This window comes from Odontomachus brunneus, unplaced genomic scaffold (genome assembly GCF_010583005.1).
Source record: "Odontomachus brunneus isolate Ranch 3 - 2012 unplaced genomic scaffold, Obru_v1 Obru_scaffold_146, whole genome shotgun sequence".
In the NCBI taxonomy this organism is placed as follows: domain Eukaryota; kingdom Metazoa; phylum Arthropoda; class Insecta; order Hymenoptera; family Formicidae; genus Odontomachus; species Odontomachus brunneus.
The window spans coordinates 77,850-93,477 of NW_022639596.1; the positions used below are offsets into that span (position 1 = coordinate 77,850).

At 31.7% G+C, this 15,628-nt stretch overlaps 1 protein-coding gene across 6 annotated transcripts in view; it reads left to right on the forward strand.

The window, feature by feature from the left end:
- The window catches only part of LOC116850446 (protein yellow-like), a 24,050-nt gene that overhangs the window by 6,441 nt on the left and 1,981 nt on the right, over positions 1-15,628 (forward strand). The window contains exons 1-7 of one of the 6 annotated variants that reach the window (XM_032828746.1): positions 2,531-2,897; positions 2,993-4,403; positions 6,071-6,195; positions 8,434-8,673; positions 12,996-13,156; positions 13,489-13,776; positions 13,890-14,139. In XM_032828746.1, the coding sequence (XP_032684637.1) occupies positions 6,093-6,195; positions 8,434-8,673; positions 12,996-13,156; positions 13,489-13,776; positions 13,890-14,139 (1,042 nt within the window). In that variant the 5' untranslated portion in view covers positions 2,531-2,897; positions 2,993-4,403; positions 6,071-6,092. Of the gene's footprint in view, positions 1-2,530; positions 2,898-2,992; positions 4,404-6,070; positions 6,196-6,509; positions 6,643-8,433; positions 8,674-12,995; positions 13,157-13,488; positions 13,777-13,889; positions 14,140-15,628 lie in introns of those variants that run through there. The other 5 variants (XM_032828745.1, XM_032828747.1, XM_032828749.1 and 2 more) reach the window with 5 other exon arrangements.

Consider the following 15,628-nt stretch of genomic DNA (forward strand, 5'->3'; position numbering starts at 1 on the left):
CGTTACTGATTCTAAAAAGTAACGCGTTACCGTTATTTGAAAAGTAATGATAAAAAAATCGTTACTTTCCGTTACTTTTGTAAAAAAAAAGTTAAATTCAGCATATAAAACGAATAGTAGAAGAAACAATACATAAATTATACATATATAAAGATAAAATATAAGATATTTAAGCGGGAAGCACACATTATTGCATAAAGCCCATTCTATATTAGTCGCAAATCGCAAGGTCGCAAAGAAATTGACTAATCATAGTCGATTGTTCTTCTTGCGATCGAAGAATAATCAATTATGATTAGTACAATTTCCTTGCGATCTTGCGATTGCGACTAATGTAGAATGGGCTTTAGGGGCGCCGCACACGAATTGACATAACAGTAACGTAAGACGTACAGTAAAAATGGACCAATTACAATCGAATATTCACAAAAATGGCGACCTTACGGTTCGACGATATTCAAAGTGATTGGTCAGTTCTTACGGTACGTCTTACGTTACTAGGTTTGTTCTTTCGACCTGAACTGGCTGCACTAGTTCACGAAGTTTGCACTAATGCGTTCTTTCGATCAGAACAGTGCAAGAAAATGTGTTCTTTCGAACAGTGCAGACTGAACTAGTGCAGCGAGTTCAGTGAACTGACTGCCCTAGGTCTGGAGGTAGAGCAAACAGTGCAGGGCAGCTAACCGAAAAAATTTAAATTTGTATCTATAACCTGTAAAATCGGTATACCTAGTTGACATTACGTAGAAGAAATAATCCGACGACGGAATCTATAAACAGTAAGTAAATACTTAAATATATAATAAATATATAATGTAGATAAATATATAATAAATATATAATGTAGAATGACATAAAAGAAGTATTTAGAATGTTATCCAAACAGCACAAAATATCCGAAAGACATCCTGGGAAGGTTCTTGGACGTTTTTTCGGAGGGATTTGTTGTATGGGTATCCAACACAAAACAGTTTTTAAAAGAAATAGGATTGTTCAACAAAACATAAAATGTTATAAGTGCGAAAACATGACCATAAATTGATCTATGTTATTTAATCCAGCCATGTTGTCCGCCATCTTACACTGCTCTAACTTGCTCTTACCCGTTCTTTTCAGACCCATATGTATCTTTGCACTGGTCTGCACTATCTTGAACTTTCTTCAACTTTCTAGTACAGTTCCAGTGCAGCCCTAGGTCAGGTCGAAAGAACAAACCTACTGTTATGTCAATTCGTGTGCGACGCTCCTTAAGTGTGATCTGCAATGAGAACTTAAGCCATAAAATTTAAGCTTTAAATCCTAAGCCGTAAGAAGTTGACCAATCACAGTCAATTATAAGAAAAATAATTTCTTACGGCTTAGAGATTAAAGCTTAAATTTTATGGCTTAAGTTCTCATTGTAGATCACGCTTTAGAGGCTTTCTACAATAAGCAATAAATTTTAAGTCGCAATAAAATTGACCAATTACAGTAGATTATTCTTCTAATAGTCGACTATGATTGGTCAATTTTATTATGACTTAAGATTTATTGCTTATTGTAGAATGGGCTTTACGGAAAGCAGTACATTAATTGTTTATCGTGTGCAAACTTTCATCGCGTGGCAAGCGTTGCCGCGTTCTATGCACAGAAGCCATCATAGTAAAATAGTAACGATATAAGTAACGATGAATTTCGTTATTCGTTACTAAAGAAAATGTAACGCCGTTACTTTTTCGTTACTGACACAAAAAAGTAACGACGTTACCAAATCGTTACCAAAAAAAAAGTAACGAAATAGTAACGTCGTTACAAGTAACGCGTTACTTCTCAACCCTGATAAATACAATTGTAAGTGCACTAAATAATCACAGCTGCTATCACTATAGCACTGAAACATTACGTTATATTCAATGGAAAATTCGAAATTCAACGTATATATATAAAAAATACTAGCTATGAAATTATTAGCTAAGAAATTAGTCATTTAAAAGTTTCTTTTAATTTCCAGGATATATAACAAACTTTTACTACGAATTTTGCAACATTTGAATTTTCTTTCTTAGGTGTATATGGCGTAGGATATAGACTTGTAATCGTGGGGAGATCTGGCGACTCGAGTCAGAAGTGTTTTGTGCAGACTCACCTGTTACGAATTACACTCTCCTGGACGAAAGTTTTAGACAGGATGGCATTCTGAGAATGGCAAAGCATCCAGACATTTCTGTGTTTTATTTCAGACCTATGTTTTTTCACAATATATACAGTGCAAGGATTAGAGACCTAAAAAATTCGCGATATGGCTTCAAAATGAGCTACCGCACGATACGAGATGTTATTCCCAGCTAGGCAGCAGCTATGACTAAATCATCGGATGGTATCTTGTTCTTTAGTTTGCTTACCGAACTATCCCTGACATGTTGGAACATCTGCGAAACATCTGTTTGTCAAAGGCAACTTGGTCAGTTTTTTATTTATATAAATAGTCTATATAAAGATCTACATACACATGTAGCATTTATGTCAATCTACATTTAAATTACTTTTCAAGCTTTTCTCCTAAATATTTCTGGCGAAAAATACCGAAGTGTACGAAAAAGTAAAACGACCTATTTTGGTTCGTAGAGTATCATCGCCTGCGATCATTCCAATTTATCAGTGGCGTTAAAATAATACCAAAGTACATAACAAACGCGAATGAAAAAATCTGAGTGGTGACTGATCGTATCAAAGCAAATAAAGAATAAGGCAAATAAAAGCCGACTACCGATCTTAAAGGCGAAAATCACAATTTAATAAAAGCTTGTGATACATTTATTTAAATATTACAAAAATTCAGACGTCTGAAAAAAATAAAATAATTATAAACGTTGCATTATTTATTAATAAATAAATGAATCGTAAAATTTAAATTATGCGTATGTATGTTTAACGTATACGTTTAAGGCATGAGTGCGTTTTAGGAGAAAGTTACTTAGGAAAAAACTAATACAACGCGGAACTTGTGTTACAGGTAAATATTGGGTTTATTGCTTATGGCGCGTCTACATGAAAGAAGAAACATTCAGAAAACACGCTAACATTATAACGTGATTAACAAGCGGAATATTAAATTAGATTAGATTTACAAAAAAAGATACACGATTCTACTAAAAATTCTTTATATAGTTAACGTAACGTATTTTACTTAAAAAATATCCACAAACTCATTATAATATTCGAAGCAATAAATTTTACATAAACTGAACGTTCTATAATAAAAAAATTTTTTTCAGAAGAATGTATGGTATGCATGTTGATATTTTAGGTATCAACAACAAGTTGATATTTCTTTAAAAATGTACACTGCTAATATTTTAGAAACTTTAATCTAATAATAAGTGCAACGTACATAAATAAAATATATTCCAAATTTTAATTTTATAATTAATTACTGTATTTCTGTGTAAGTTCTGTATTTAATTTTCTGAGAGAAAAGAGAAAGTATATTCCTAGGATATACGCATCTGCATATAACAAATGTTATTCAACCGGAATAAGAAATTATAAAAAGAATTCTTGCCAAAGCTAATAAAAAATCATGTACAATAAAAACGCGATAACATCACCACAATCTACCAGTTTGTAGTTACATAATTAACAAGGCGTTATAAAGTATGTATTATGCATCAATGTGCGTGTATCATACGAGTAATCTATTTCTAGTATTCGACACGACGTTTATAATTAGCTGGAACATGAAATCGGAAAGAAATAACGAATCACGGCGCATGCGGGAGACTTAAATGGAGAGGGTGTAGTAAAGGGCGCAAATATCGCAAAACTTTAGCAGACACAGTGCTCGTTGCAAGAGTGTCGAATCAACATCGCGTTTCTCTGGCCAAGTGTCCCACATTGCTTTGGTGCTCTCGTGCGTCGCGAGTAACGATAGTTCGGTGTGTCTATGTGAAAAATAAAATGCGAAAATGCGACGATAATTTGCATATTCGATTATTTGTCATTTGTTGTTAATTTATTGTAACAGCGAGCATAATAAAACTAAGGATGACTAGCTAAAAGCAATTGTTGACACGTATCGTAGAGCAAGTTAGTGCGTTAATTTTGAACTAAGAGCTCGCGCATCATTTATGGTGAATTCAAGAAGATGCCAATCGTGGCCTTGATATTCGTGTATCAATGCTATTGCTTGTGACGTGCCCGACACTGGTCGCAGGAGGAAGTAGTGTAAGTGCGAAAGCGGAAAGTATTCTTAATCTCCGATGGAAAGTGGCATTTATGTTAAGTCGAAAGAACGTCTCGCTTCGCTTGCCGAACGAGTTATCGGAACGGAAGTGCTGTGCCATTTCAGGTAGCGTGAATTCGCTTGCTATTGCATTCCGGTGAAAGAAAAGACGCTTGCGTACGCGCTCGACTGTGTGACAGCTGTGAGTTGGAATTGTGTTATCACCCAAATATATTGTGTTATCGAGAGAGAGAGAGAGAGAGAGAGAGAGAGAGAGAGAGAGAGAGAGAGAAAGGGGAGAACAGAGAGATGCGTGAAACTAACATTTGTAATTGAATCTGTCATCAAACTCCTATGTTACTATTGAAATCACTTAGTTCTCCTTATCTTAGACGTTTTATAATTAACGACAAAATTCAAGATAATATATTCAAGAACATTTAGTATATATTATGCAAATGTATGTGTGTGTATACATGTGTATGCATGCATCCGCATGAAAAATTTCTTGAGATCTTATTAAGATCTAGCTAGATTTCCCAAAATAATTATAGATTCTAATTAGAAATTGCAATGTTTGAAACATGCGATTTTAAGTGAAAGTCAAAGTTCTGCCAATACTTGTGCTGGTCTTCATTTCACGTTAAAATTGGATAAAACACATGTTGATTTTCCAAATAATTTCATTATTCAGTAAAATGCTCAAAGTATTTTGAAAATATTTCAATTCTTTACATTTTATTCTCTTGAATATACAATAATTGGTATAAAAATGGGATTCTCTTTGAATTTGACGTTAAAAGTATACCGATATTACCAACTGAAAAAAGCATAAACTACATATTTCTATTCCAACTCTAAACAGAAAACCCATATTTAGAATAAAAATAAGATTCCTTATTAGTATTGTAGGGGGATAAACAGTTTTAGAATAAATTTAGGTATTCTAGTCAGAATCTATGCTACATCTGGGAAAATCTTGAGAAATTTCTACGCGGGCAGTGGGTTGCAAAATTTAGGTATAATAAAGGTTTAGGTATAATAAAGTTGGGAACTCGCCAAATTCAAAAGTAAGACTCATTATTGACTAGCTTGGCAATTACATTATTATTAATTATTATTATTATTAATTATTGTTTGTTATTCTTAATTATATTATTAATCAAGTTATTATTGCGTCCGAGATAGTGATTTTCAATTTTGAAAGTTTTGTAAAGTCCCAAAATTATTATCCTAAACCGTTTGGCAACTAATTGTATAACTAAAAATGCATTTTCCAAATATTTTTTTACAAGAGAGTGTGACTTTATTCCGAATCATCAAATTATACATTATCTAACCAATCGAACTTTGTCATAATAAAATTTTTCTTTGGCTGTGGTTAAAATAAAGTCATAGTATGCTTTCTAAGCATTATAATTACAAATTTATACATGCTGCGAAGAATAATCATTTCTTGTTAAAATTAAATTGTATAACATGAAACATTTATGTTATCCGCTAATAAAAGAGATAATAAAGAGATCTAAAATAAATATATAAAAGTACAAAATTATTTTGATTGATGAATATTTGAGAGCAATTTCAGTAATGGAAAATAATGTGTATTTTGATTTGTTGTTTTAATTTTTATTAAATTCGATCAAAATATAATATTTTAATAGTTGCTTAATCTTCGTGGTACAATAAAGTGAAAAACTCCATAAAGCAGCTCTCAAGTACTTAATCATTGCAATTTATGATGTAATGTATAGCTACCTTCTGCAAGTACTTTGCTTTTTTTCTCTTTTATTACGCCACACATAGGAGTAAATTATAGTTTAGTCGATGGAGTACGTTTTTGTTCAATAACATTCCACGTGTGCGTAGGCACGAAATTATCGTGGCATTGATGCAATTACCGCGAGATTTCACCGAACGAAAAAAGCATACGCTGATACTTCGTCGCTCCCGCAGATTGGAGTTTATGGAAATTGAAAGTTTACGTTACATTGGTATGTTTTAATGGTATTTCTAACAAAACAGATTAAATACATTAATATAAAGTCAAAATATTCTTAATTAAATATATTTTTATATGTATAAGAAACAAGTAAATATTGAGCTTCCTGATTTCCATTATAGTTCCCGGGCCGTTGGGCCGTTATAATTTATACAAAAACCATACCGAATTAACACAATATCAGAGAAAATATATCTCGCACATATTTACAAGCGTCTTAAACTGAACTAAGAAATAAAGTGTAATAAACATAATGATGTTTACGGGTCACTGTTTTTTTGTTTACGCAATGTTACGAAGACGGCATTTATAATCCGTCTGTGATCTTAGTGTAATTATCCAGTAAATAAATATTACTAAATTATATCAAAGGCTCTGTTTAAAGTACATATAAATTAAAAGTAATATAAAGTTATTGAGGACTATACGCTGGGTGTTGGTATGTGAATAATTAGTTTATATAGAATGCGGATAATTAGTTTTTATAGAAATATAATATTGTTTAGATAATATTGTTAGATAATATTGTTTTGTAATGTCAAACACATGCGTTGAACATTTTTCAGTCTTTAATATAGTCAGCAAATAAAATCTTCCACGTCAAACTCGATCTTGAATCCTAATTATTATCTTTTAATAAAGTTTATTTAAAAACCCACATTACGCAATTACTTTGATTTCTGAAATAAAGTACTTTCCGTCCAATATAAACATATAAATATTTTGGTTGGAGAAATAAAACGTTGAAGCCTCAGTGACCGAATCGATAAGGCGTTCCACCGGTAAGTGGGAGATCCCCAGGTTCGAATCTTGACTGAGGCAGTATTTTTGTAATTTTTTAACAATCAAAATAAATGCGCTATAGGGATTTTAAAATAAAAAGAAAATTAATTAAAATGTTGTTATTATTATAAATGTAATAATATAACATATATAATAATTATAAATATAGGGTGTATCAGATCACCTGTGCCACCTCTTTTATTCGGCAACCGAATATCATACGGAGATGAACAAAAAATTTTTATAAGAAACCTTACCCATAGAATCAATTGGTGCTACTACGATTTTCCGGATAGGTCTCCTTAAAATAAATAACTTTCATTAAAAACATTTTTTTTATTTCAACTGTTAACCGAGAAAAATGTTTAAAAACAAAAATTTCAAATACGTTAACACGTGTTGCAATCCTTTTATTAACCCTTGTTTTGAAATCAAATCGAATCATCAAATTGAGATCAATTCGAATTATCTTTCATTTGTCGGGGCAAATAAAAGAAATTGTTTATAAACAACACCCAATTACAAAAAAAAAATATGAAGGAACGTATTCAAGCAACTTGTCGATCTCTGTTTGCTAAAAAGATACTACGAGCATTAAACAACATCCGCAATCGAGTACAAGCTTGTTTAAATGTTAATGGAAGACAATTGCTTGAATACGTTCCTACATATATATTTTTTTTATAGTTGGACGCTGTTTATAAACAATTTCTTTTATTCGTCCCCACAAGTGAAAGACAATTCGAACATTTGATCTGAAAAACAAGGGTTAATAAAAGGTTTGAAACACGTATTAACGTATTTGAAATTTTTGTTTTATTAATTTTTCTCGGTTAATAGTTGAAATAAGAGAAATAAAAGAAATAAAAAAATGTTTCTAATGAAAGTTGTTTATTTTGAAGAAAAGTAATATCACATTCAATATATGTTCCTATTTAAAATTTTGAAGTTATCTTCAGTTTTGATCACTTCCAATTTTTTTCGGAAAATCGTAGTAGCAACAATTGATTTTATGAGTAACATTTCCTATAAAAATTTTTTGTTTACCTTCATGTGACATTCAGTTACCGAATAAAAGAGGTGGTACAGGTGGTCTGATATACCCTGTATAATAATAATAAATCATTATTACAAATTAATTAAAATATAAGATAACTGTGTGGATCCAAGATTGAGTTTCACGTGGAAGATTGGATTCACCGTGTATATTAATAAAATGTTCGACGCGTGTATTTGACACCGCCAATATTATCCTTCCAAAAAATTTATTATTCGCATTAACATCCAACATACGACTCTTAATAGCTTTATATTAATTATTATATTAATTTTAATAAACATGTTAAGTTACGTTATATATATACGTCAACTATTTCCACTTTCCTCGTGGCTTAATTACTATTTTCGCATAATCGGCTCGCTGCATTACTTTATGTTTAACTTCCAGATACGCTTCCAGATAAATTTCCAGACATGACAAGAAAGAAGAGAAACATTGGCGTACAAAGAACGGAGTTATCATTTCGACAGCTATGGACGCCGAAGCAAACGAGCCGGTCCAACAATTATATTTACGTCCCGCCTAATTATGCTTTCGGGAATATCAGGGATAATCCTAATCCTAAATACTATCGCGACCTTCCTCACTGTGAAAAGCTTCAACCAAGAGATTTGCCACGCAAAAATCGTGAGTTCAATAATATCTAAAATTTATAGATTGCGTTTCGTAACACGCATATGCGTGCATTTATCTGTAGATCATGTTACGTCTACTGCATACGTATACTGTAGAAAATGCGCGCATATGTGCGTATTACAGAACGCAGCCATAATCAGCTCAGTGGAAAAATATCGCAGTTCTTATCGTGCTTGACTTGGCATTTACATCTAGGTCGAGGAAACTAGAAGATAAGCACTATTAATTTCAATATTAATATTAAATTTTAAATACGCCATGTGTTCCAAGTACGAAAGAAAAAGAACATTCTTGTCTTGAAAATATTTTTATTTTTAACATGTAAATCTTAAAATAATACAATGTTATAGATATAAACGAAATTATAAGTTACTTGCATCAATATACTTTATATGTGATTCAACAAAGAAAAAAATATTCTTATTATCCAAAAAATAATTTTCGTGATTAAAAATCATAAAATATTTGATTAAAAATGATATTTTTAAACGTCGAAGGAAAATATCATCAAAATAAACATATTGCAATTCTTATGAGATTATTATAATATTCCAATAAAATTATAACATCGTTAAAATTCGAAACTTTAATTCTAATAAAATTATATATTGTTGTTTATATTGGGAGTGTGCATTAATTTTAAAGGATTTTCAAGAGATGGCGTAACTAGTATTATATCGCATCGGGCCATATTGTTGCTACCTTCATGTCAAAGCATCATCATGTGACTTTAATTTTCAGTATGTGTCATTTTGCCGAAATGTAAACAACATTGTTTTTTTGAGCATTGAATATGTCGAATTTTGTACCAACAAAACGCAAATTGCAGGAAACTTTGCTTTTTTGCTTTCATTTGAATAAAAGTGCTGCTGAAAGTCAACGAATGCTGTCGGAAGCTTATGGTGATTATACTCCATCGATTTCAACATGTGAGTACTGGTTTTGACGCTATAAAAAAGATGATTTTGACACGGAAGACAAGGAACGTCTAGGCCAGCCGAAAAAGTTTGAAGATGAGGAACTGGAAGCTTTACTCGATTAACCCGTTTCGTCTTGAAATGGCATAAATTTTATCTGTTGTTCATCACTATAAATTTTATATTAAATCGAGCGAGTTCAGCCAAAGTTGGTATACTATAGGTTCTGAGTGTGCTCTTTAAGAATCTGACCTTCTTTTTTTACTATCATCAATATGAAATCCAATATGGCGGCTTAAAGTTGGAGAAATCGAAAAAATCATCGATTCTTTTTGCTTTAAACGCTATTTCGACAAGGAATGCATTTGTGGACCTGGCTAATCGTGTATATTTGGTGGCATATAGGCCTGTACTTTAAGATACTTCTTCACGGAATTTAAATTTTTATGTTTTTCATGAAGGATGGCGCTGTTTTTTCACAAAATTTCGTGTTTTGCAGGTTTTCTATAGTTTCTTAGTATATGACTAAAAATAACGGTCATAATATTTACCAGGATTATAATATCAGCATCAGTGAATGTTACTGGATGAGTACCAATCGTAATAGTGTCAACCAAATCTCAAAATGCCGCAAAAACATTGTTTTTTACAAATTTCGTGGTTACATTACAAAATTTTTTGTTTTTTGTGTCATAATTATTAAAAAAAAATCATTATAAATAAACTTTACAAAAAAATTGTTATAAATAAACTTTACAAAAAATCATATAAATCATTATAAATAAAATTTACAAAAAAAATCGTTATAAATAAATTACAACAAAAGATATTTACAATAAATTTTACAAAAAAATCGTTACAAATAAACTTTACAAAAAAAATCGTTATAAACTTTACCAAAAAAATCGTTCTAAATAAATTACAACAAAAGATATTTAAAATAAATTTTACAAAAAAAAATCGTTACAAATAAACTTTACAAAAAAAAATCGTTATAAATAAATTTTAACAAAAGCTCAGCCAAAAGATATTTGAAAAAATATTGTTAAAACAACTTTTTAAGTCCTTTACTATTTTGTAAATGACCACATAGATTTTTATATATTAATTAAAAAAAATTTTTTTATTATAATATATAATCATATATGTAACAATTTTCTTTAATATTTAAAAACCTATGTAGTCATTTGCAAAATGATAGAGGACTTTTTTGTTTGATTTTAAGTTTTGGTTAAGATTAATTTAATGTATAAGTATACAACGGCAGACGACGCCACTGCAGCTCATCTACCATGAGTGATCATTCACTAATCTTTTTTAATTAATATCTCGATTATTATTGCGAATATCGCAAAACGGCAGAGAATTTTCTTGTTCACTTCAATCCGTTCTACGTTCTCATACAGGGTCATCATGGAGATCTGAGATAATCTGTATATTAGTTTTAAGTTAATACTCATTTTTTTCTGTGTTCTATAACACTTGTTAATCATTATATATTTAATCCATTTACTACAATTTTTTTATCTGCGTCTCATCTAAATGCGTTAACTTTAAAAATAATTCTATGCCGGCAGAGTTGAAAATTGAAGATTGAAGAAATAAACGTTAATATATACGTTGAGATAATTAACTCAAGGTAATAAAGTGCAGTTAGTACATTAAAATGCAATATAGTGTTGCGCCACGCGTAAATGCACAGACAAATTAAGTTACACTGAACGCAGGATCCGCATTGCTGCAGCGCTATAAAATTCGAGCAAGTTTCACCCACAGTGTAGTAAGAAAAAGAAACCTGGTGTCGCCTCGTAAAAATGCAATTATAGTGCTTGCTGAAGCCATTAAGTGGACAGCTTTCCAGAAAATGGTCGCGCAATCGTGGAGTTTTCATTTTTATGAAGGGTTAGAAACGCCGTTACATTATGTAATATGTAGAGCAGTTTACATAGACAAGACATTCACAAGTTATTAACATTCGTACTTTTACATTCAAGAAATTTCTTGAAGTGTAGTATGATATAGTTTAGCATGATATAGTTTAGTAAATGTAGCGCGCAGGATCAAGATAGCGAACGTAACATTACGAAACATTGAAAATTCTGCGAAGACTTAGAACGATTTTTACAATAGTTCATGATGTCGAGAAAAAAACTTTCTCTAGAACTCAACTGCGAATTTTTTATATATATTTAAATGTTCTTGAAATATATTAAAAAGAAATAAAAATTTATGCACTTTTAAATATAATGTTTTTCTGCAAAATTCTTAATTGAAATAAACAAGTATTAAAGATCTGTATTCGAAATGCGATTTAAGTGCAAATAAAATATAAAACTTAACGAAAAGTAACGTATATGTATTGTTAGATCTTTGTAAGAAAATAAAATAAAGATAATTCTTTATTTTTTTGTAATACGTTACCGATAAAGTAATTATAAGAAACTATTAATAAGCATAAAAAATTTCGAGAAACAAGACAATAAATAGCAAATGGAATATATAATGCAATAAAAAATGATCATAACTAATGGTAAAAAAAGTAGAAATTCATTTTTAATGCAAGTCAAACGAAGGAAAAAAGTTGCACGATTTCACGAGAAGATGCGCGTGTTCCCATGAACTCATCCGCCAATGACCTATACCGTGACTAGTGCCTGGAGTCGTTATACGGACGAGAGGGAAAATCATCTTCGGTAGAAGGGATTCGCCATTCTCTCCTTTCGTAGGATCTAGACACACTTACGACCCGGATAGTGAATATAGTAGTCGTGTAAGATCCATGGTGCCATCCTGAGAGTACCCGATCCACTTGTGTTTAACACATCACTAACAATAACGCTAAAGCAAAGACAACAGCACGATCTGTTGCTGCTTTAGAGCATCGGTATTCCGAATTAGTACACGCCAAAGAACGCCCGTAATCACTGTTTAAAGTAAGTAAGAAATAGACGCATCTTGGAAAATCGCTTTCGCTCCAATATTTTCAATTAACGAATTATTATTAGACGTCGTCATTTCATTTTCTCTCTTCTTGTCATGCTTATTGTGTCATTATTGTCACGAGTTGTAGTGTGACAAACGATTAACATTTAATTGGAATGCGGTACTTTCATCGAGTACTGATGATTACTTTGCATATGTTAGAACCTACTTACCTCAATGAAGAAAATAATGTTTTTGTCGGTTGTGTGACGTTGCAAAAATCGCACTGGATTTCTAATCGCATCGAGAGTATTACTGCATCTCTTTTCATTTCTCGTTATTTAATTTCTATCATCTTATTATCATCAAAATGTAATTATGTGGCAAAATCTAATCGGTAATTTAGCATGAAATAAATTAATAAAATATGATATTTTTCACAGAAAAAGTACATTCTGAAACTTCTTTTCACAGGCATGGCAAATATGGTACCATGGCTGCTGTCAATGTCGCTTATGGGTGCTCCACATTTTGCGGCTTACACAGGCCCCAACATCTTATCTAGAGAACTTCAAGCACCCGCGCTACCGTTAACTCCATCATCAGTTTTGACTGAGCATTTTTCTTCGACACGCGTAAGAAACAATGTCTACAAATATGGTATCACTTAAAGAAAAATAATATTGATTATATTGATTAGTCAAAAGAGTTTGGTTCGATTTTTTGTCTTCTTCAATAGTAAACCGACTACATTCCACTACAAATCTTGGTTCATGAATAATTTGTTCTTATTGAACAACATATAGAATACTCACATACACAATTCATACTTTTTTTAATTTTCTGAACTCAAGATTTTTTCTAACAATAGATGTTACAATTTGGTAATTTGAGAAAGAAATTAATCAAATTAAATTACTCGACTTTTAAAATAATAGTATATCACACCACATTTTATCGTTGATAGGCAATCGATCACAAAGGTTCTATATCGGCTTATAATGAACACGCTGGCTTACCAAAATTAGCGGTATCTGCGAATATAGGCAATCCTTACGGATCAACGCCACAATTACGGCATCATGTTGCTACATCTAACCTGGGAAGAAACGATTTCTCAAGACCTACTGGAAGAGCCATAGATACATTTCACACGGATTCTCATTCAGTGAACCAATTAGATTTCCATGATTTTGGTGATGGCTTCGAGCCGGGACATATTATAGACGACTACGTTGGACCTGCCATGGAATTAGTACGTAGCGTTTTCTTGCCAGTTTTGGTGAAAAATTAAATTAAATTAAATTTTAAAAAAATATTTGTATATACATACATACACACATATAAGACTTTTTTTTATTTAAACAGGTATATGCGTGGCCCACGATCGACTTTGAATTTAACAATATCGAAGAGCGAGACGACGCTATATTTAAAGGTGACTATATAGCTGAAAACAACTTGCCTTTAGGCTTAGAAGTCTGGCGAGACAAAGTCTTTATTACTCTCCCAAAATGGAGGTCTGGTATTCCGGCTACTTTATCCACCGTATCAAGACATACGAAGACAAAGAATCCCAAATTGAAACCATATCCTAACTGGCACTGGCATCAATCAGGTTATTTTCATATGTTAACTTCGTATATATCTGTTACTTTATATTTTCTATTAGATTGGTGCAAAAGATTTGTTAAATCAACTATAAAACGAATATAATAATCCAATTCCGAGAGATTAATAATTTTTACAAATAAAATGAGCAACAAGTGAGTACTTTTTTAAACATTTAACGAAGATTTTCTATTTTCCTTATAATATTCAAACTTTTTACAAAAACCAAATAAAACAATGACAAATCTTTTGCATCAACGTGATATTACACACACATGCATACACACACACACATATACACATACATATACATACATACATATATACAGGGTTGGCAAAAAGTCCGAAAACGGTCAAATATCTCGAAAAGGATCAACTGTAGCGAAAAATATGTAAGTAGCAAAGTTGTAGAGCTTAATAAAATGTACCTAATGATGGCTAAAAATTTGACTTTGGGTGGAGGACGAAGGTCATACGATGGTCAAATTGAATTTTTTTAATTGTACCCCCCCACTTTTTATTACATATTCTTGCAGCTTATTTCAGGGGCTTTCCAAAAACCTATAATAAAGTATTTTTTATTAGGTATATTTAGAGTTATGAAGCTTGAAAGGATTTTGGTCTTTAACGGTTTCTGTTTCGTAAAAACGTCTCACTGTCTTCTGAACGGTGGATTTAGAAATAAAATTGCGATCAGGATATGCAGCATTAAATGTGTAGATCAGTTACTTCTTCGTATGATCTAATATGGTCTCCAAATTTTCGATAAAGAAACAGCATTATCTTTTCTTTATCGGTTAACATTTTAAAAAAAGAAATTTGAAATTGTAGTTGGAAAAAGAAAGGGAAAAGACAAAGAGTAAGATGCGAGAGAGCACGACTCGTTTTTAAAATACAAAGATCGAGAAGCGTTATCGTGAAGCGCGGGTATGCACGAGTTTCGAATGAGTACGTGTGATATTACGTCGTGAATGAATAACCGCGTTCGATGAGAGCGAATGAACAACTAAGCCGATCATATCGTCTAGCTCGAGACACGAAAAACAAAGTTATTCTTGTTTTTCTCCTGTGTTTATGTTTTTTAGGCTCCCAGCCTAGTTGTTCATTCGCTTGCATCAAACGCGGTTATTCATTCATGACGTAATATCACACGTACTCAGTCGAAACTCACGCATCCCCGCGCTTCACGATAACGCTTCTCGATCTTTGTATTTTAAAAACGAGTCGTGCTCTCTCGCATCTTACACTTTGTCTTTTCCCTTTCTTTTTCCAACTACAATTTCAAATTTCTTTTTTAAAAATGTTAACCGATAAAGAAAATATAATGCTGTTTATCGAAAATTTGGAGACCATATTAGATTATACGAAGAAGTAACTGATCTACACATTCAATGCTGTATATCCTGATCGCAATTTTATTTCTAAATCTACCGTTCAGAAGACAGTGATACGTTTTTACGAAACAGAAACAGTTAAAGACCAAAATCCTTTCAAGC